This window comes from Phyllostomus hastatus, unplaced genomic scaffold, assembly GCF_019186645.2.
Source record: "Phyllostomus hastatus isolate PE091 unplaced genomic scaffold, TTU_PhHast_1.1 phas_contig_549, whole genome shotgun sequence".
Lineage (NCBI taxonomy): Eukaryota > Metazoa > Chordata > Mammalia > Chiroptera > Phyllostomidae > Phyllostomus > Phyllostomus hastatus.
The window spans coordinates 106,192-129,460 of NW_025333907.1; the positions used below are offsets into that span (position 1 = coordinate 106,192).

Below are 23,269 nucleotides of genomic sequence, written 5' to 3' on the forward strand. Positions count from 1 at the left end.
GGATGATTGTTCTCTAGTTTCACTGTAATGTCAGTTTCATCCTGGGAAGAAGATGAGTGGAGCTTCCATCCAGCCCTCTGCCATCTTGGATCCCTCGCCCCTACAATTCATCCTTATCAGCTCTGTACCCACTTCCACCCTCCCATGCTCCCAAAGGCATAACCAGAACTTGTACCTGTCACTTCCACTCATACCCTGTTGACCAGAAACACCAACCACGGGAAAGAAATGGAGTTCTGATTCTGATGGCCCTGGGCCCTGCTGAATTCTGTCACTGTGTAGAAGGGGACAATGGTTATACAATTTGATGAGCAATTTCTCACATATTATGCACATTTGTGAGTAGGCCTTAGACTGTATTGGGTGATCTAAATTCTGTGCTTGGCCCAGCCTGGGGGAAGTGACTTGAGAGTGTGTTGCAATAAATAGTCATCATTTCCTGATTATGACTGGGAGGCAGGGACTGTGGGTATGTAACAGCAGATGATTAAAAATGGAACAAAGCTGTTATAGCACATCAAGGAGTCATGAGACCATTTTGACTTACCACAAACAGCAAAATTCAAAGAAGATCCTGGAAAGAAGCTTAGGGGGCCACAATGATCCTGCCATCCCTGGCCCTCTTCTGTGTTGGTAAGTATGGGGGAGGGTAGAGGAGCCAATGAGGGTGGTGGTGAGGCAGGCTGTGGAGGAAGATGGTGTTGCTATGACTTGTGGGGTAGGTAATGGCTTCGGAGGAATAAGCAAAGAATAGAAACTTTCATTTCTAGTTTAATTTTTTAAAAACATTTCATGTATTTATTTTTAGATAGAAAGGAAGGGAGAAAGGAGAAGGAGTGAAACACTGATATGGAGAGACACAGATTAGGTGTCTTTTGCATGCCCCTAAGGACCTGGCCTGCAGTCCATGCATGTGTCATGACCAGGAATGAAACCAGTGGCGATTTTTTGGTTCACAGGTGGTGCTCAATCCACAGAACCACACCTGCTGGGCTCTTTTCTAATTTTCTTTAAATGTATTTTATTGACTATGCTATTACAGTTGTCCCATTAGTCCCCTTTATTCCCCTCTGCCCTGTGCACTCCCCTCCACCCACATTCCCCCCCTTTAGTTCATGTCCATGGGTCATACATGTAAGTCCTTTGGCTTCTACATTTCTTATACTATTCTTAATCTCCCCCTGTCTATCTTCTACCTACCATTTATGCTACTTATTCTCTGTACCTTTTCCCCCTCTTTCCCCCTCCCCCTCCCCTGCTGATAACCCTCCATGTGATCTCCATTTCTTTGGTTTTGTTTCTCTTCTAGTTGTTTGCTTAGTTTTTGTTTTTGGTTTAGGTTCAGTTGTTAATAACTGTGAGTTTGTTGTCATTTTACTGTTCACATTTTTTATCTTCTTTTTCTTAGATAAGTCCCTTTAACATTTCATAGAATAAGGGCTTGGTGATGATGAACTCTTTTAACTTGACCTTATCTGGGAAGCACTTTATCTGCCCTTCCATTCTAAATGATAGCTTTGCTGGATACAGTAATCTTGGATGTAGGTCCTTGACTTTCATGACTTGGAATACTTCTTCCCAGCCCCTTCTTGCCTGCAAGGTTTCTTTTGAGAAATCAGCTGACAGTCTTATGGGCACTCCTTTGTAGGTAACTTTCTCCTTTTCTCTTGCTGCTTTTAAGATTCTCTCCTTATCTTTTTCTTTCTTTACTTTTTTCTTTCTTTATTTATTTTATTTTAATCATTGTTCAAGTACAGTTTTCTCCCTTTTACTCCTAATCCAGCCCACCCACCCAACCCTCCACACTTCCCTCCCATTACCACCCTCCCCCTAGTTTTTGTCCATGTGTCCTTTAAATTTGTTCCTGTAAACCCTTCCCATTCTCCCCTGAAATTCCCTCTTCTCTCCCCTCTGGTGACTGTCAGCCTGTCTCTATTTCAGTATCTTTGACTATATTTTGCTTGTTTCTTTTTTGCTGTTGTTTAGGTTCCTGTTAAAGGTGAGATCATATGATATTTGTCTTTCACTGCCTGGCTTATTTCGCTTAGCATAATGCTTTCCAGCTCCATCCAAGCTGTTGCAAAGAGTAGGAGCTCCTTCTTTTTTTTCTGCTGCATAGAATTCCACTGTGTAAATGTACCATAGTTTTTTGATCTATTCATTTACTGATGGGCATCTAGGTTGCTTCCAGCACCTAGCTATTGTAAATTGTGCTGCTATGAACATCAGGGTGCAAAGGTTCTTTTGTATTGGTGTTTTAGTGTTCTTAGGATATAGTCCCAGCAGTGGAATTGCTGGGTTGAAAGGCAGATCCATTTTTAGTTTTCTCTTCTTATCTTTAATCTTGGCTAATGTAATTATGATGTGCCTTGGTGTGTTTCTCCTTGGGTCCAACTTCTTTGGGACTCTCTGAGCTTCCTGGACTTCCTGGAAGTCTATTTCCTTTGCCAGATTGGGGACGTTCTCCATTATTTTTTCAAATAAGTTTTCAATTTCTTGGTCTTCCTCTTGTCCTTCTGACACCCTTATATGACTGAGATGTTGGAAATTTAAAGATGTCCTCGAGGTTCCTAAGCCTCTCCTCAATTTTTTTGAATTCTTGTTTCTTCATTCTGTTCTAGTTGACTGTTTCTTCCTTCCTTCTGGTCCACACCGTCGATTTGAGTCCCAGTTTCCTTCCCATCACTGTTGGTTCCCTGTACATTTCCCTTCATTTAATTAGTGTAGCCTTCATTTTTCATCTACTTTGCAACCATATTCAACCAATTCTGTGAGCATCCTGATTACCAGTGTTTTGAATGGTGCATCTGATAGGTTGGCTATCTCTTCGTCACTTAGTTGTATTTTTTCTGGAGCTTGGATCTGTTCTTTCATTTGGGCCATTTTTTTCCTGTCTCGGGCACCTGTTATGTAGTAAGGGGCAGAGCCATAGGTGTTCACCAGGGTGGGGCATCCCACATTGCTGCACTGTGATGCTGTATGTGCGGGGAGGGGTCCGAGAGGGGACAATGCTGCTTGCTCCACTTGCTGCCGGATTTCAGTCACTTCCCCCATTTCCCACAAGCAAATTGGGCCCTTCTGGTGCTGATTGCTGGATGGGTGGGCTTGTGTACTTTCCCAAACCCTGTGGGTCTCTCCAACAAACTCTCCTGTGAGGCTGGGAGTTTCTCCCCCAGCCACAATCCCCAGCAGTGTTTTCAGTCAGAGGTCTGAGGCTTTATTTCCCTGCATTAAAGCCCTGGGTTGTGTGGTCTGTCTCACTCCCCAGTTGTTCCTCCTGGTTTATCCACACATGAATGTGGGACCGCCCACTCTGCCAGCTGCCACCTTGCTCCAAGTCCTGTCCACCCTGGCCGCCCATCTCCGCCCCTCCTACCAGTCTGGATGAACGTTTCTTCCTTAACTCCTTGGTTGTCGAACTTCCATACAATTCGATTTTCTGTCAGTTCTGGTTGTTTTTTGTGTTTAAATTTGTTGTTGTCCTTCTTTTGGTTGTGGGAGGAGGCACAGTATGTCTACCTATGCCTGCATATTGGCCAGAAGTCCCTCACACAGTTTCTCTTTTCTAATTAAAAAAAATTTTTTTTAAATCCTTTCCTGAGATTATGCTTGTTGATTACAGAGAGAGGAAAGGAAGGGGGTGGAGAGAGAACATCGATGTGAGACAGAAACATGGATTGGTTGCCTCCTATTGTGCCTTGACTAGGGACTGAACCCACTTCATTTGATGTATGGAATGATGCTCCAACCAACTCAACCACCTGGCCAGGGCAAAAACTTTCATTTCTTGAATACCTATTACATACCAGAAAAGTGTTGGGGACCTTACACACATTTTCCTTCATCTATCCCTTTCCCAATCTCAGTCATTATTGAACTACCCAATGGCATTTTGCCAGATGTACATGATATCTATATTCTTTCATATAAGTGATAGTCTTCTTCACATTGCTTCAGATTTTTATATTATTCATTTTATGTTCAATGCTATTTTGAAAGGTCTATAAAACACTTCTATTAATGGAAAATCAGTATCACTCATCAAAAATACAATATAGTTGTCAGTATATAGTAAGCAGGGGAAACAATACGATTAAGTTCTAGTAGCTACTGCTACTTGACTGTAGACACTGGGCCACATTCCCGCCCTGCCCCTGGTCTTTCTTCCTTAGAGATAAAAGTGAATACAATGGGTTGGAGCCCTGGCTAGGTAGCTCAGCTGGTTAGAGCATCATCCCAATACACCAAGGTTGTGTGTGTGATCTTTGGTCAGGGCACATACAAGAATCAACCAATGAATGCATCAATAAGTGGAACAACAAAACAATGTCTATCATCTGTCTCTCTCTTTCCCTCTCCCTCTCTCACATCCTCTTTCTAAAAAATCAACACATAAAAAGAAATGGGTTAGAAACTAGCACCTGGCTGCAATATTCTTCCGTGACAGAGACAGAGACAGAATGAAAAGAGAATGACTTTCTCGCAAAATCAGTATTACTTAATCTTGTGTCTTTGTATGACTTCAAGTCATGTTACTTGCCTTAGAGAAATTTTGCAAAATACTCACATCCCCATATTGCCTGTTGAGGAACTTGAGAGTGACTGCTGATGTCACACAGAAAGCCACTTGGCTACTAAGTAAAGCTGAATTTAAAGTCTGGTCTGAACAGTTCCAATGACCCCCAACTTTCCACAGAGTCATCCTGGGAAATTTAAAAGGTCATAGTTTGGAGGAAGTTGGGCAGGAAATACCTAGAGGGGGAATGAAGGGAGTCACGGCTGGGAAAACTTCAGGGAGGGAAGTAAACAGTGAATCCCAGGATCTCTGCAGTGTTGGCAACTTGTTACATAGAGGACCCGACAGTCAAATGGGCTCAGCGGGGCCCGCAATCTCTGCTGCAAATACTCACCACCTGTTAGAATGGCCACCATCAAGAAGGTGTGATACCAAGTGTTGGAGAAGGTGTGGAGAAAAGGGAATGTAAATGGGCAAAGCCACTATGGGAGTTCCTCCAAAAGTTACAAATAGAGTTATCATGTGACCCAGCAATTCCACTTCTGGGCATATAGCTGAAGGAAATGAAAACACTATCTTAAAGAACTATTACCTTGGCCAGGTGGCTCAGTTGGTTGGAGCATCATTCTGTATACCAAAAGCCTGAGAGTTTAATCCCTGGTCTGGGCACCTACCTAGGTTGCAAGTTTGACCCTTGGTCAGGGTGTGCATGGGAGGCAACTGATTGATGTTTCTCTCTCATGTCAATGTTTCTTCTCTCTCTCTCTCTCCCCCTCCCCTTCCTCTCTTTGTGTAATCAATAAACATATCCTCAGGCGAGGATTTCTTAAAAAGAGGTATCTGCACCCTTATGTTCACTGCATTATTATTTACAATAGTGAAAACATGAAAACCACCTAAGTGGTTCACCAATAGATGAGTGGCTAGTGAAGATGTGAGATCAATCGATTGACTGATCTAATACACCTTGATTTTAACCATTGATTAAAATCAGTGCAACCTTGATTTTAGGTAGTGAAACAAATGATGCTAGATTTCTCTCATGAACCAAACTGCGCTGTAATATGTTTGTGTTGTTATGAGCCAGGAACTGTGTGGTAATTTGTTACGGCTGCCCTAGGGAAGAAATATAAGCTGCAAATTGACACTGATGCCAACTGGGTTCTTGGGGAGGGGGCTGGGACTGCTGGGGAATATGATAATGAGCGGCTCATTTTCAGCAAAAGCCCTGGATGGTTCCTAGGGGACCAGGGTAGATTGAGGACATGGGCTCCAGGCAGGTGTTTATGTCTCATGGATGATTCCCTTTCAGGGCTGTGTGTTGGCCTACGAGACTGGATAACAGACGGTGAGTCTTTCTACAGTGAAACTTTCCTTCTCCTTCATTCCAAATTCCCCATATCCCCTTTCCAATTTCAAAAGCACAGGTCAGTGTATCAAACCAAGCCCTGGACTCTGCTTCCTTCCAGAGTCACTTCCCAGGCCCTCCATCAGTGTCTGGCCCAGCTGGGTGGTTCCCACTCACAGTAAGGTGACACTGCAATGCTCAGCTCCTATCAAGAATGTCAACTTTATTTTTAAAAAAAATAACTCCACCATACAGTGCTTGGAATCTTCTGATACCATAGAGACTGTGACAGAACTTCACCTCACCGATCTACAAAACAGTGATGCTGGAGAGTACACCTGTGAATATTATAGAAGACAGAGCCCCAACAAAAGGTCACCACCCAGTGATGTCCTTCTACTACTGGTGACAGGTGAGGACAGGGTGCTCAGAATGACACATGCTCTTCCTAGGACAGGGTTGAGGGGGCATCCAGAGAAAAAGAGTGGGGTCAGGGGTCTCATCTCCAGTGTAGATAGGGAAGGGGAGATGAGAAAAACAGGAACAGAATTGAGGACTGTGGCTTCACCCAGGGCTTGTAGGAGGGAAACCTACTTCCTGGAGTCAGAGCAGAAAGAGGGTGAGATCAGGTGACTGTCACTTCCCACATTCCCTAAGAATCCTGCAAGGACAGTAAGGTTGATGGGGCACCCAAGGCTTCTCCCATGATTTCTGAGCCTTCCTTCTCTTACAGGGTATTTAGCCAAACCTTCCCTCCAAGGCCACCATAGGGGCAATGTGACTGCAGGAGAAAACATGACTCTGCAGTGCCAGAAGCCCAGCCATGTGATTGAGTCTTACATGTTTGTTCTACTGAAGAAAGGAACTCCAACATCCATACAGCTGCAGAATCCAGTAGGGGAGGAGCCAGGCTTTCCCCTTCGAAGTGTGACAGTCAGTGACACTGGGAACTACAGCTGTGTGTACTACCAAAAAAGGGCTCCTTTCCTGGCCTCAGTACCCAGTGATCACTTTGAGATCTGGGTGACAGGTAAGGTTTTTACCATGAGGAGGACAATAGCTGAATTATATGCCACCTGGAGTATACCAGAGGGAGGCTCTGTCCCTACAAAACTCTGGAGCTTGGGGGAAAAAATCACTTGGAAATAAGAAAGTTAGGGCCAGAACCATGTGGTAGAGTGGACAGGATCTTCTGCTAACAGAGGGAGTGTGAGTGGTGGGGAACCACAGGAAAGGAGGCTTGGTGGATTCATAATAGCCTACCCCACTAAGAAAATAAGATCTAGCCACAAAGTTATTGCCTATCTCCTGGCAGGACACCATTCATTTAGACTAAAGTGTGAATGACATTTCATGGAGTTATACAGTAGGAACTTTAATTCCTTGCCAGACAAACTGAGAAGCTCCAGGAGATCTGTTTTATGTTCATTGTCTACCATTCATACCTTTTAGCTCTTCTCTTCCTGCCTAGACTTTTTTTAAGGGGTGATTTTTTTTTACAAGTGATAAAAATGCATAATATAAAATTTACCATTTTAACCACTTTTAAGTGCACAGTTCAGTGGTGTTAAGTACATTCACATTGTTGTGCTGCAGTCACCACTGTCCACCCATTGGACTCTCTTCATCTTTAAAATTGAAACTCTGTCCCAACCCCTTCCCATTCCCACTTCCCCAGCCCCTGGCACCCACCACTCTACTATGTCTCTATGAATATGACTAGTCTAGACACCTCACAGAAGTGGAATCGTACAGTATTTGTATTTTTGTGACTGGCTTATTTCCCTTAGCATAATGTCCTCAGGGTTCCTCTATGTTGCAGCACATCAGAATTTCCTTTTTTATTTTATTTTTATTCATTTATTTTTAGGAAGAGAGGAAGGAAAGGAGAAAGGGAGGGAAACATCAATGTGTGGTTGCCCCTCACACACCCCCTACTGGGGACCTGGCCCGCACTCAGGCATGTGCCCTGACTGGGAATCAAACCATGACCCTCTGGTTTGCAGGCCGGCACTCAATCCACTGAGCCACACCAGCCAGGGCAGAATTTGCTTCATTTTTAAGGCTGAATGATGTTTGACTGCATGGCTAGACCACATTTTGTTTTTCCATGCACTTGCTTATGGGCACTTGGGTTGCTTCTATCTTTTGGCTATTGTGAATAATGCTGCTATGAACACGGGTGTGCAAATATTTCCTTGAGGCCCTGCTTTAAATTTTGCTGCATAAATACCCATAAATGGAATTGCTGCATCAGAGGTAATTGTGTTTAATTTTTTGAGGAGCCTCCACACCAAATTCATATGTTGAATTCCTGGTGTCCCAGCGTGATAGTATTGGGAGATGGGGACTCTGGGAGGCAAATTAAGTCATGAGGGTGGAGACCTCATGCCTGAGATGAGGGCCCTTATAGAAGAGACTCAAGAGAATGCCCTGTCCCCTTCTGTCATGTTCTTTGGGATATCTTTCCTGCTCTACAGTCCATTTGTTTACTCCATTCTCTTTTCTAGGTCAGTGTGAAGGTAGTCAATGTCCCCTCCAGGGATAGATAACTGGGGCAAAACATTCAAGCCACCAGAACCATCTGAGCAAGAAACAGGCATCCATCACTCAGGTAGATGGCCCCATGGTCTGAAAGGGTATAAAGGGAGTATTGTTTTGCAAATAATTATAATCATTTGGATCTTAGTTGGGCCCTGTAACTAATAACACATTTTCCTACAGATTACTTAGCCTCTCTCTGTCTCAGTTTCTTCATCTGTTAAATGGGGTTGACAGTAAGTAGCACTGACACAATGGACTTGTGATGAGATTCTGATGAGTCATTTTACCAAAATCCTTCCCAAACCTGTGTCTGGTGCATAGCAAATACCATATACATATTTGCTGTTACTATCATTATGAACACCCAAAACTTCCCCCTCTGAATTCCAAAACAGTTCTATCAAGAACTACATTCCTGGCCAGGCAGTTCAGTTGGTTAGAGGATCATCCCGATGCATCAACATTGTGGGTTCAATGCCCGATCAGGGCATGTACAAGCAGCAGCCAATAAATGCATCAACAAGTGGAACAACAAACCAATGTTTCTCTTTCTAAAAAAAAATTGTATCCCTCTCAAAATAATGATAAGTATTCTTATCATTACTATTAATTACAAAGATTGGTGGGAAATTATGACACCTAAGGTACGCCAGGTTCTAAAAACACCAGGGGTGTATGTATGCCTGTCTCTTTAACTCAGTATAATCACATCTGACAAAGGTAAGCACAGATGAGGTAGTCTTTTCCAAAAGTGATGATAAAGAGAGGGGCAAAATGGGGTTCCACTGCTGTGACTCTATCCTAAGAATACTAAAACACCAATTCAAAAGAACCTATGCATCCCAATGTTCATAGCAGCACAATTTACAATAGCTAGATGCTGGAAGCAACCAAGATGCCCATCAGTAAATGAATGGATCAAAAAACTATGGTACATTTACACAATGGAATTCTATGCAGCAGAAAGAAAGAAGGAGCTCCTACCCTTCGCAACAGCGTGGATGAAGCTGGAAAACATTATGCTAAGCGAAATAAGCCAGGCAGTGAAAGACAAATACTATATGATCTCACCTTTAACAGGAACCTAAATAACAAAACAAAGAAACAAGCAAAATATAACCAAAGACACTGAAATAGAGGGCAGGCTGACAGTGCCCACAGAAGAGAGTAGAGGGAATTTAAGGGGACAGTGGGAAGGGTTCACGGGAACAAGCTTAAAGGACACAAGATCATAAACTAAGGGGAGGGAAGTGGGGAGGCGTGGGGGGGTTGGATTGGGAGTAAAAAGGAGAAAACTGTATTTGAACAATGATTAAAATAAAATTAAAAAAAGAGAGGGGCAAAATGAGAAGAATGACCTAGTAAGTTGGACCTGCTCTCCACAGAAAAGGGAACTTTTATTTAAAAGTTTTCAGTTACTCAACAACCGGTAATTAATAGATTTTCCCATTCCTCCATTTATTCATGGCATAAGAGGGGCCTTGTGGCTTTTTTCCTTGATGGTCATCGAGGAAGACCTCGATGCTGCTGCTTGAATATGCTGATGTAACAGGTGTCCAAGCAAGTGTTGTGAAGCTCAATCTAGACCTTTCCTGTCTTCCTTCAGCCATGATCCAAGACCTGGCAACTGTCACCAGGGCCACAGGCTGAGGAAAAGAGGAGGATGGCAGAGGGGTGTGCTTGGAGAGCAGACGACTGGGTGCAGGTGCACAGATGGATTACTGAAAATGGCCCAGGAGTTCCCCCTTCAGTGTCACCAGGGCCTTTTACAATCCTCAGTTTCACACAGCTGTTGTAGGACCAGAACTCTACACCTGTTGCTACACCAGTGTGTTGAACTTGCAGAGATGTGAAGGTTATCTGATTAGCCAGGGCAGGAGGCAGAGAGTGTCAGGTGGGTGGCAGTAATCCTGACAGAAAGGAAAGAGAAGTAACTGACTTTGACCTCATTCCTCATTTTCCTTAGACCATTGGTTCTCAAGTCAGTGACAAATGGCAATGTCTGGAGACATCTTTGGTGGCCACAACTGGGGATGCGGGATGCTCCTAGCATCTAGTAGGTAGAGATCAGATGTGCTCCAAAACATCTTACAATGCATGGGACTCCCTCCCCACAAAGAATCATCCAGCTCTACATGTCAATAGTGCAAAAGTTGAGAAATCCGACAGGAAACCCATTGTCTAGTTTTCAGTTAGACACCAGAGTTCTTGGCAGGCATTTTGGGGGTAGACAACGTACTCTCCTCCTATCCCTGAAGCCTCTAATCACCTAAAATATGTGCCCCTAGCCAGTGGCTATTCAAGAAATATTTGCCACCAAATAGCATCATCGGTCTTCAAGGCCACTTGAAGGACCTTTATTCCAAAGTTCAGTTTGTCTCATTTTCCAGTTATTCATTATTTCTGAATTTGAACCAGCTGAATGTAGCCCTGGTTCCAAATAAAACAGAACACAGCAGGCAGGGAGGGTGAGCTGACAGAAGGAGGTTGTGATAAACAGCACCCCACTTCCTGATGGTGCCCAAGATGGAAACCAAGGCTAGTTGGACAGAGAAGTGAAGAACCGAAGGCAGGGGTCACAGGAAACAGATGAAATACATGGTTGAGAGTACCCCATGGACTCCCCATGGCCACTCCCTTCTTAGAAGTAAGAGGTGAAAGGGGAGCTCTAGGGACTCGGGGTGTACTTCATCCACTTCGGTTAACTCCAAGGTAGAGATGCCACAGGTGGGGACGGTGAAGCACTGCAGAGCGATGTGGTGTCACCTCAGCAGAACTAGCGAAGCCTGAATGTGGTTCCAGCCACATTCTGCTACTCACAGGCATGTGACAACATGCTATTCAAGTAAGCGCTTTGAACTTTAGTTTATGGGGTTTTTTTGGTATTTGTTTTATTTTAATATATTTTATTGATTATGCTATTACAGTTGTCCCATGTTCCCCCTTCACTCCCCTCCACCCTGTACACTCTCTCCCACCCATATCCCCGCCTTTAGTCATGTCCATGTGCCATCCTTATAAGTTCTTTAGCTTCTACATTTCCCATACTATTCTTACCCTCCCCCTATCTATTTTCAACCTACATTCTATGCTACTTATTCTTTGTACCTTTTCCCCCTCTCTCCTTCTCCCACTACCCTGTTGCTAACCCTCCATGTGATCTCCATTTCTGTGGTTCTGTTCCTGTTCTAGTTGTTTACTTAGTTTCTTTTGGTTTTGCTTTAGGTGTGGTTGTTAATAATTGTGAGTTTGCTGTCCTTTTACTATACATGTTTTTTCTTTATCTTCTTTTCTTAGATAAGTCCCTTTAGCATTTCATAAAATAAGGGCTTGGTGATGATGAACTCCTTTAACTTGACCTTATCTGAGAAGCACTTTATCTGCCCTTCCATTCTAAATGAGAGCTTTGCTGGATAGAGCAATCTGGGATGTAGGTCCTTGTCTTTCATGACTTGGAATATTTCTTTCCAGCCCCTTCTTTCCTGTAAGGTCTCTTTGGAGAAATCAGCTGACAGTCTGATGGGAACTCCTTTGTAGGTTACTGTTCCCTTATCTCTTGCTGCTTCTAGGATTCTCTCCTTCATTTTTACCTTGGCTAATGTAATTATGAAGTGCCTTGGTGTGTTTCTTCTTGGATCCAATTTCTTTGGGGCTCTCTGAGCTTCCTGGATTTCTTGGAAGTCTATTTCCTTTGCCAGAGTGGGGAAGTTCTCCTTTATTATTTGTTCAAATACGTGCTCAATCTGTTGCTTTTCCTCTTCCCCTTCTGGTACCCCTATAATTCGGATGTTGGAACATTTAAAGATGTCCTGGATGTTCCTAAGCTTCTCCTTGCTTTTTTGAATTCTTATTTCTTCATTCTTTCCTGCTTGGTTATTTTTTTCTTCCTTCTGGTCCACTCTATTGTTTTGAGTCCCAGTTTCCTTCCCTTCACTATTGGTTCTCCGTGCATCTTCCTTCATCTCTTTTATGGTAACCTGCATTTTTTTTCATCTAATTTGCGCCCAAAATCAACCAATTCTGTGAGCTTCCTGATCACCAGTGTTTTGAACTGTGCATCTGATAGATTGGCTATTTCTTGGTCGCTCAAAAGGATGAGTCCTGGGGGACTGATCTGTTCTTCTGTTGGAGACATGTGTGTGTCTCTCTCTCTTTTTTTTTTTTCGGTCTGGTCGCTCCTGTTATGGTAAGGGGTGGAGCCTTAGGTGTTCACCTGGGTTGGGCACCCCAGTCGCTAGATTGTGACATTGTATGTGGGGGTGGGGACAGGGATGGGGGTGAGAGGGACAATGGCGGTAGCTCCATTCTCCTGGGATCTCAGTCCCTTCGCTGGGATCCTGGGTTGCACACTCTGCCCTGGCCCACAATGCCACCTCACTGGGTCCGCCAGCCACCGCTTGCACACTCAGGGTTCACCGCTGCATCCCGGAAGGCTTACATGCTCCTGGTTGCCTTATGCACCCAGTTTTCCCCGATCTCCGCGCACCGCAACCTGCGCCTGCTCCTCCTCTCAGCCCCTTCTACCGGTCTGGATCAACGGGTCTACTTCAACTTCTTGGCTGCCCGACTTCCATTCAGATAAATTCTCTATCAGTTCTGGGTGTTATTCTGGCCCTAAATTGTTGTTGTTCTAATCTTGGTTGTGCATGGAGGTACAGTGCATCCACCTATGCCTCCATCTTGCCGGAAGTCGGGTTTGTTTGTTTTTATAAGTCCACTCTTTCTCTACCCTAATCTCTCTGCACAACAGGATTACAAAACAGCTACATGGCTATGGGGAAGATGAAAGGTTAGGCACTGAAACCATGTTAGGTTGGGTTATTTATGATTTTGTCCTCAGAAGCACTATGGAAAATTGGCAAGATTTGTCTCTTTGTCCTGGGAACTGCAGCCATATCTGACTTACAAGAATTTTGCCCAGTTGTATTAGACCAGGTTCTCCAGAAAAATATAGCCAATTGGATAAAATGTTATTTATAATATATACTACATTTAAGAGCTTCATTTTGAGAAAACTGAAAAGAAAAAAAAAACAGGAATAGGATAAGATAGTCATTTGCCACCACCCAGAATTATACTTGTCCACATTTAGTCACATTTGCTACATGTTGTTTTCTTCCCACAAACCAAGTCCTTTTCCTTCCCCCTCCAGAAGAAACTTCACTCTGACCTTAGTAGCATCATTTCTGTGCATGTTTCTATACATTTACAATAGAGGTGCACATCTGCAGGTAATATAGAGTTATAAAAATTATACATTAATGGTACACTGTTGTGATGGTTGTTCTGCAACTTGAATTCTGTCTTCTAGATGAAACAGAGTCTGCCAAGAGAACAGAAACACTAGGTAAGAAAAGAGAGACTCCTGGGATACAGAGCCCTTCAAATGCAGGGAGAAGCTCCCAGAAAGCTATGTCTTGCTGGGAACATCCTCAGGGATATTTCTGTTTCAGTGATGCCAGAAGATGATGGTTTAATGCAACATCTTTTAAGGTGGGTGGGGCTGGGGCTCTGCCTATTCAGTATTTGGGTGCCTTCAGAAATCTTTCAATTCCCTGACCCTCAGCTTGTACCTTTGTAAAATGGCCATCATGCTATCTCCCTTCTGGGATCCTTGTATGAGAGAAATGTAGTGAGTTTCCAGCACATCACAGAAACACAATCAATGGTAGACACATTTAGGCATCAGAACAGGTCTCAGGGAACCAACTGGGCCTCATCCCTGCTCTCCTCTCACCAGGGACCACTGAAATCATCCTCATTGTCACCTTCACCTCACTCTTCCTCCTTGCAGCCTTCCTCCTCATCTACAAATACACCTGCTGTGGTGAGTTCAGGAGAAAAGTGGGTAAATCTTCTGAGGGAAATGGTGAAACATAATGACCAAGCTAACATCAGAGGGCTAATTTGTTCCCTTCTCTTTTTCCACCCTCAGGGGCAGCTCGTAACAGGGCGACGAAATGGTAGGCCACTCAAGAACCCATCAGCCAACACTTAACTTGGCCTTCACCATTTCCTGGACTACTTACCCTTCTTTGTTACGTCAACCTTTTACATGCCCCAGACCAGCTCCCACAACCACCCCAGGTCTCCTCCCATGTTCTCTCCTCTCACAACCATCCTCCACATCTCACTCAATGTCCTTTCCTTGGATTCTTTCCCCCAACCATTTCCTTCTCTTTGGCTCCAAGACCTACCTTCTAGAGCATAGGGTGACTTGGAAACCTGGGGGTGGGGCATTCAAGCTGGGAATAGGTGGAGAGACTGGGGTGGTGACCTTGCTTTTCTCTCTCTACCTTCCTTAATCTCTAATGCTTCATTCTGTTTCTCTCAGCTCCCACTCTTCTAAGAACCCTGAAGTCGTGACAGGTAATCAACATGGGAAAGAAGGTAGTAGTGTGGGGTCTGTGTTTAAATGTGTTTGAATATGTGATGCATGTACAGGTGTGTGGTGTGTACACACATGAGGGTTGTATGCATGAGTTTGCACATGTAGCATGCGGGTGGGTACATACACGTGTGAACACGTACACACATATGCATCCAGTGTAGGTACAATCTATGTGCTTTTGTGTGTGTCTGTATGTTGTTTGTGCACATGTGTGGTGTGTCGCTATATTATACATGCATGCATTAGTGCACACATGTGTGTTGTGTGAGAGTACATGTGTGTAGCTGTGTGCATGTGTAGACCTGACCCCTCAATCCCGGGCATGAACCAACAACAGAGTCTTCTCTCTCCCAGATGCGTCTACAGCTATTATGAGCTGCTCTCCTGCCCTGGTGAGTTTCCCATCAGCCCCTTGCTCCATCCAGGCTCTCCACTGCTCCCCCTGTAGATGTATCAATGGTTTGGGCTTCTGCTTTACTCTGCCCCAACCCTTCCTGTACATTTCAGGAGAACCCAGTCTGGACTTGTCTATGCTTCTCTGGCCATGGGACTTTCATCCCAAGTCACCTTTGTGAGGACACGTCCCATTCCTTAAATGGGTTGAAGTCCCTCAAAGGATTAATGGGATGGCTTAATGAACTCACAGCCACAGAAAGATGGGGGAAATGCCAGGTGTGCTGTAAACACTCAGTACCTGGAAGCTATCATTATTTTAACTATCTGTGGGACCCCAGGCAAGTGATGTTCCCACTCTGAGTCTCAGTTTCCTCATCTGGACACTGAGGACAATAATCCCACCTTTGGTGAAAACATGGTAAGATCCTGCTTTAAAGCACCTGCTTCACTGTACACCACACAGCAGATCCTGCATCCATCATCAGTGGCAACATTCACAGTAGCCCTTACTTTTTCCCTTTGTAACTCAATTTTTGAAAAATTGTGTCAATCCTGGGCTGAATGGCTCTCAGTTGGTTAGAGAGTCATCCTGTACACCAAAAAGGTTGTAGGTTTGATCCCTAGTTGGGGTGCATATAGGAGGCAACTGATGGATGTTTCTCACATTGATGTTTCCCATTCCCCTTCCTCTCTCTCTAAAAAATCAGTAAATATATCCTTGGGTGAGAATTTAATAAATACATATTAAAAATTGCATGAACACACACATAAAAGTCACCATTGTAACATGTATGATTCAGCGACATTTGCTACATTCAGTGTTGGGCCACGATGCCCATTATCTAGTTCCAGGAATTTTCATCACCCCAAGAGGAAGCCCCACACCCTTTCAGCAGTTGCTCCCCCATTCCCTCCCCCTCCCTCAGTCTTGACAGTAACAAACATGCTTTCTGTCCCTATGGATTTACTGATTCTGGATGTTTCCTACCAACACTCATTTTGGTAGCTGTTTGTATAAATTACCTATTGCTGTGTAACAAGTCTTCCCCAAATGTGGTAGCCTAAAGCAACATTTGTTGTCTCACATGCTTGTAGGTCAGCTCTGGAGTGGCTGACCTGGGTCTCTCACTCCGGGTCTCACAGCGCTGTGATGCAGGTGCTGGCCAGGGCTTGACTAGGAAAGGATTTGCTTCTATGCTCATTCAGGTAGTTGTCAGCAGGACTCAGTTCCTTGCTGGTTGTTGACCAGAGACCATGCTGGTTGTATGAGCCTCTCCAAAGGGCAGTTGATAACATGGCAGATGACTTCATCAGTGTGAGTGAGCTAGGGGACAATAGAGAAGTAGGCATGACAGAAAAAACCGTCCCTCACGGCCTCATCTTGAACACGGCCTCCCTTCTTTTATGGTGTGTTTTTGTGTTTGCTCTATTCCTCTCACAGATGTATGATGCTAGGTCCAGCTAACCCTCGAGAGAGGAGGCAAACTCAATTAAGGACTAGGAGACTCTGGGGAAGTCTCCTGGAAAGCTGTCTACCACACTGTTATTATGAATGCTCCATCCTTACCACAAAATCCTCCTCCCTGGGAGATCTGATCCTCTCCTCCTTGCTCACCCTCAGGATGAAGGATCTCAGGAGTCAAGAGCTGAAGAACTTCATGGAGTGATGTATGCTGAGCTGAATGCCAGAGCCCTGAGTGAGGGCCCTTCCAACCAGATGCAGCAACCTCTAGAAACCTGTGTGTATTCGACCCTTAAGATGTAGCCAGGAAGAGATCTGGATCCGGGAAGAACCTCCAACAAGAGGCTGGACAGTGGGCAGAAGCCCCTTGGAGGATGAGACAAATGGAGATGCCTTTCCTCAAATCTCCAGTTTAGACTTCCTTCTCCTAAAGAAATAAAATTTATATATTTCTAGTAAGATTTATTTTTAGAGGGAAGGGAGGGAGGGAAACATTGATGTGAGAGAGGAACATCAATTGGTTGCCTCTCACGTGCGCCCCAACTGCAGATTGAATCTGCAGCCCAGGGGTATGCCCTGGCTGCTAAATGAACCAGCGACCTTTCGTTTTGTGGAATGGTATCCTACCAACTGAGCCACACCAGCCAGGACTATTTTTTTTTAAGTGAAAAGTATCATTTACATAGAGTAATATGCCAAGAAATGCCTCAGGTTGGGGGTGAGGAGCAGCAGCACTGTTCATGCCAGGAAGACAAATCATGTCATTAGAGTGTTGGGAATGTGAGCCAGGTGCTCTCAGTCCAACCTCTGCGAACAGAAGAAGGCTGGAGACAGACTCAGTCATGTAGGCAATAATTCAATCAACCACACCTGTTGATGACACTCCACTAAAATGCCAGATACGAGGCTAGGGATGCTTCCTGGTTGGTGACCCACCCTCACGTGCCCGGACAGTGGACACATCCTGAGGATATAGGAAGCTTCGCTTTTGGGACCCTCCCAGACTTCATCATGTGTCTCTCTTCAGTTAGCCGGTACTGATTTGTTTCCTTTACAATAAAATTGTAACCCTAAGTATAGCACTTCCTTTGCATTCTTTCAGTGGGTCTAGCAAATTATGATGAGTGGGGATAGTAGGGACCTCCAAAATTCTCAGCTGTTGGTCAGGGTGGCCTGAGGACACCTGAATTTGCAGCTGGTATCTAAAGCAAGGGCAGTCTTGTGGGCAATGCACCCTTAACCTGTGAGGGCTGTGCTAGCTCTGGGTAGTGTGTACCGAAATTACACTGCAGCTCCGAAGTGGATCCTTTCCCTGACTGGCTTTCAGATCAGACCACCGCCTGGCTGACATGGTGACTACAGCCCCTGAGGATCCTGAGAGGTTGTGCCATTTTTTGCTGGCCCTGGAAACTAGGAGAGAATAATGTGTTGCTTAATGCCACTGAGTCTGTGGTGATATTGTAACACAGTAATAGATAACTAACATGCTCACTCAGACCCTCTGTGCACCCTTCCACAGAATGATACCTGAGACAATGCAACATTTCACCACTGGGGGGTGGGGTGAGATAGTGAGGTTTGGAATGATTATCTGGAACAGGAAGTGAATGTGCTTTTGAGACTGAGCTGGGTTCCAATTTTTGCACCTGTCTTACAGGGGTCAGGGAGTTTGTGTGTATAGGGATCAGGGACCATCAAAGGAGAAATCAGGGACTTGGCCTCTGCAGAGTTCAGAGTTTGTACATGGATCAGGGAATAGGTCTATATAGAAATCAGGGGCTTGGTCTTACACAAGGATCATAGAACTGGGTATACTGGGATTAACAACTTAGAAAAGAGGTCAGGGACTTGCTCTTGTAGAGAGAGAGGGTCTTCATCTTGTACACAGATTAGGGACTTGGGCTGTTAGGGATCAGTACTTGGTCTGTACAGAGATCAGAAATTTGCTTTGTTCAGGGATCTGGGACTATGTCTGTATCACAACCATGATATAGAAAACCATACAAGGGTCCTCGAAAAATTAAAAATAGATCACCACAGGATCTAACAATCCAACTTCTGGGTAAAAGAAAATGAAAACAGGATTTCAATGCAATACATATATGCACTCTGCGTTTATCGCAGCATTATTCACAATAATGAAGATGCCCATAAATGGATGAATGGTTAAGATCTCTCCATCTCTCTCTCTCTCTCTCTCTCTCTCTCTCTCTCACACACACACACACACACACACACACACAAATATTCTTTAGCCACCAGAAAGGAGGATATCCTATCATTTGTGACAATTCACATGGACCTTGAGGACATTATGCTAAGCAAGACACACGAGAGAAAGACAAGTTCTGTCTGATCTCACTTACATATGGAACCTAAAAAAAGTCAAACTTGTAAAAAGGGTGGAATGGTGGTTACCAGGGGATGGAAGTGGGAGATAATAACACTGATGTCTCTTAAGGGTATACACTTGTAAGGAGTCATAAACAAGCCATAAGAAACTTAATGCACAGTATAATAAATGTAGACCACAATATTGTACAGTAAGCCCTCACTTAACATCACAGATAGCTTCTGCAACTTGAAGTGACAACACATGAGGAAACCTATTTCACCACAGGCTAATTGATAGAAACAAGACTTGAGTCCCTAGGCATCGTATCACCAGTTACAACCAAACTACAATGAACAAAATGACATCATTCAAGAACCTGCTATATACAACTATGTAACGCGATACTTATCCCTACGACCTGGCAAGCATGCTACAATACACGAATTATGAAAATAATACCTTGTACACCTTAAACTTAACACCTTAAACTCGTGTACACAATGTTACATGTTAAATGTATTTACAGAAAAAGACTACAGGATGTGAATGAGCATGTTACAGATGCCGTTTTAAGTCGTTAAAAATATTAAATTGGTTACACCAAGAGCCAGTTCTGTAAAGAAAAAGAATCCGTGGTATATTTAGGATACTCTTTAGCGGGGCCACAGCGGATGGAGACCAACAGGACCTTTAAACAAACCTAATCAGTGGGGTCTATGGGAGGAGCTAGGGTCTGTGGAAGTTCTTGCACTCCATGCAATCACAATCGGAAGAACTCTACAGGAAGAATTCTGTTAATAATAAAGCTCTGTGTTTCACGGGCCCCCTCCCTTAACTTCCTTTCCCTTCTGTAAACACTCCGCCATCTTGGCAGGCAGGCTGTGCACTGGGGTGCGACCCTTTCTTCTTACAGAACAAATCATTTTAGGTGATGAAACACCTAGTCGATTTCATTATTCAGTGGACGCGCCCAAAGCACCTCAAATCAAAGAACCCCGGACCTCCCAGCGAGGTAGAGGCGTTGAAGGAGCGGAAACGGGTCCTGAGGTTGCTCCAGCACTGCCCGCCCCACCGCGAACCCACCAGAGGCGCCGGCACCACGACGCTGACGGTGTTTCACGTGGCTTACTCCTCTGGGGGATACCCGCTCAGCGGGCCACGGCGGCGGTGCTCACCGGTTGGGGGCGCTGTGCTTCCTTATCAGGACGCAAGCGAACCACGCGGGGTAGGGCAGTAAGGTCCCCGGACCCACAGAACCCCGACCCGACTCTCAGGCCTCTCCCAGAACAAACACTGAGGCGGGTGACGCACAGAGGAGCCCACGGAAGACCCAGGAGACAAAGGAGGCGCGCACGCTCCGGACCGACGTGCTGCACATGCGCGAGGTGAAAGGCTGCGTACGAGGTGAGCCGCGTGTGGAACGTGGATGGTGGATGGGGGCGGCGTGCCTTGCGGAGCGGCGTGCGTGGGAGGCCGCAGGCGGGTGGGGCGTGCGAAGCAGCCGCGTATTTTGGGATTGGCTTGCGTGAGGAGCACGTGGCGTTCGGGAGAGGGAGCTTGCTTAGCGGGACCGTAAATTGATGACCTTGGCTGGCCCCGGATTATGCTGCGTCTTACATTCGCTGCCCAGATGGGGCCAAAGTCCACTGACCATCTAGGTCCATGTTTTCCTGCCCGTTAAATCCCCCTGACCCTCCCTGGCACACACTCCAGTATCTTCTTGCCCAGCTCTGTGCAAAAAGAAAAAACCCCCACTCACCCTCAACTAGGGCCTGCCGCTGGGTCTTGGAGACCCCGTCATCATCCCCTTTGGTACTTAAAAGGGTTGGGGAATACTCCCATTTTTTCCCAGAAGATTTTATTTACTTATTTTTAGACAGAAGGGAAGGGAGGGGAAAGAGGGAGAGAAACATTGATGTGTGGTTGTCTCTCACGCGCCCCCTACTGGGGACCTGGCCTGCAACCCAGGCATGTGTCCTGACTGGGAGTCCAACTGGCAAACCTTTGATTCTCAGGCTGGTGCTCAATCCACTGAGCCACACCAGCCAGGGCAGAAACACTCCCATTTTACAGAATTTGAGAGCAATGCCTGCTTTACGTCAAATCCTGTCCGTATTACTTATTGAGTGCCTACTGTGTGCAGAACACCTTTCTAGGCTTGGTGGAGGGTAGATGAGCTCAGGCCTCAGCCCTCATCCTCACTTTAGCTTCAGTAGAAAGATGAACATGTGAGGTAGGATGGAATGAACAGAAATTAGAACCATGAGTGAGCCCTCTTGGAGGTCAGGAAAGGGCCAGAGGTCTGAAACTTCCTGGAAGATGCTGCGTTTGACTCAGGACTTGGAACATGGAATGCTCTGTATTAAGAGGAAATTGCAAAAATCAAAGGATGAAGGTGGCAGGGACTGGAAAGGAGTTTGATATGGTGATAGGTACAGGTTTATGTAGGAGTGTGGTGAGCAGGGCCTCGGTGGGAAGTGGATACAAGGATCCTTTGACCTCTCTCTCTTTTTAAAAGATTTTATTTATTTTTAGAGAGAGGGGAAGGGAAGGAGAAAGAGAGGGAGAGAAACATCAATGTGGTTGCCTCTCACGCGCCCCCTACTGGGGACCTAGCCCACAGTGCAGGCATGTGCCCTGACTGGAAATTGAACCAGGGACCCTTTGCTTCACAGTCCAGTGCTCAATCCACTGAGCCACACCAGCCAGAGCTGGCCTCACTTTCAGGAAGTAAATGAGCCAAGCTGTCACCAGGTTGTCCCACTACATTAATAATCTTTCAACTATATTAACTTCCTTGTGTTCTCTCCAACACATCCCCTGACAAAAGCAGGTGGAATCATCAGGGAAAGACAAATTCCAAGGATTTTGGAATTTAAAATCCTTGGTGCTTAGGAACCAGGTAAGAAACCCAAGGACCACAACTGAGATGTCTGTTTGCACCAGAAAGATCCAAAGTGGTGCCTTACACCCCTTCCCAAGCAACCTTTTCAGGAACTTTTCTTCATTAGCATACTAAAAGTTATACCCAGGAGTGGAGAGTTAACATTATAATGAGACATGTGATGTATGGCTAAGCATGTCCCAAGCATGTTTTGGAACTGCATGTGCTTTCTTGGAAATCTGAAAATACCCTTCCTTGAAAATTTCAGCCCCTGAACCTCCCTAACTATCCCCTCCCAAAAGCATTTAAGACTTTCCTAATTCCCCAGAGTTGGGGAGAAGGGATCTTTAGAGCACAAACTTGTACTTCTCTATTCTTTGATCAAAGAATAAAATTTCTGATCTGTTTTACCCAATACAGTTTATTGCTGTGAGTGGTATTGAGCAGAATGACCACAATTTCCAGTCCCTGACTAGCATGGGTTGGGGACAAAGTTACACCATTTGAATAAAGATAGAGTTGGACAGAAATAAACTGATCCAAGTGATATGGAGAAAGTGTGTGCTTTCCAACACACTTCTGTTACCAGTCAGGACTAATCCATTGTAATTTCAAATCTTAGTAAAACTCAGAACTCACTTTCCACTGGTGATTTGTTGGAAACATAACTCCTGAAAAAAAATGCACTTAAATAAAAGTCAATTGCAGGACAGGTTTAAATTGAATCAGAGGGCAATGAGCCTGTATGAGCTTCAAACGAGTTCTGTTATAGCTGTGGAGTGGCCTACAGTTGGAGTTTTTCTCCACTTAATCTGTCTTCTCTACAAATCAGTCCATCCAATCATACTAGTCCAGTCTGGGGGACTTGATCCATTTTGTCTCTCGGAAAATGTTTGACAATGTACTCCTGGCCTCCTGCTCAGCTGTTAGTTGCCTCTGCTGAGGTATTGTGTGTCTGAAGAGCTGGCATCTAGTTTGAGATGAAATGTTAGGAGTTTTAGTCCTGGCTATTGTGGCTCAGTGGATTGAGCACTGGCCTGTAAACCAAAGGGTGGCTGGTTCGATTCCCAGTTAGGACACATGCCTGGGTTGCGAGGCGGGTCCCCAGTAGGGGGTGCACAAGAGGCAACCACACATTGATGTTTCTCTCCTTCTCTTTCTCCCTGTCTTCCCCTCTGTCTAAAAATAAAGAAATAAAATCTTAAAAAAAAATACAGCAGAAGTTGAGCTACCATCCCAGAGGAGCTGCCTTCCAGAGGAACTGTCTTGCACGCATCAAATGCTGGAATGTTAAAAACCTTTGGACTGGGCCTAAGCAACTGTTTGTTCCAAGGTTTGCAAAGACAATAAGACAGCAGAAACTCTGGCCAGGTGGCTCAGTTGGTTAGAGCAC

At 44.9% G+C, this 23,269-nt stretch overlaps 1 protein-coding gene across 3 annotated transcripts; it reads left to right on the forward strand.

Moving 5' to 3' along the window:
- Positions 1–464: 464 nt before the first annotated feature.
- On the forward strand, positions 465–17,723 carry TARM1 (T cell-interacting, activating receptor on myeloid cells 1). 3 transcript variants are annotated; one of them, XM_045847248.1, is made up of 10 exons: positions 465–633; positions 5,829–5,864; positions 5,986–6,276; positions 6,598–6,894; positions 13,720–13,755; positions 14,149–14,235; positions 14,344–14,371; positions 14,743–14,777; positions 15,154–15,191; positions 16,817–17,723. In XM_045847248.1, exons 1-10 carry the CDS (start codon positions 600–602, stop codon positions 16,958–16,960), a joined length of 1,026 nt encoding a protein of 341 aa, XP_045703204.1. In that variant the 5' UTR covers positions 465–599; the 3' UTR covers positions 16,961–17,723. The 3 variants fall into 3 exon arrangements, with proteins under 3 accessions (XP_045703204.1, XP_045703205.1, XP_045703206.1); XM_045847249.1 differs by having other exon boundaries at positions 14,203–14,235; XM_045847250.1 differs by lacking the exon at positions 14,149–14,235.
- The last annotated feature ends 5,546 nt before the right edge of the window (positions 17,724–23,269 follow it).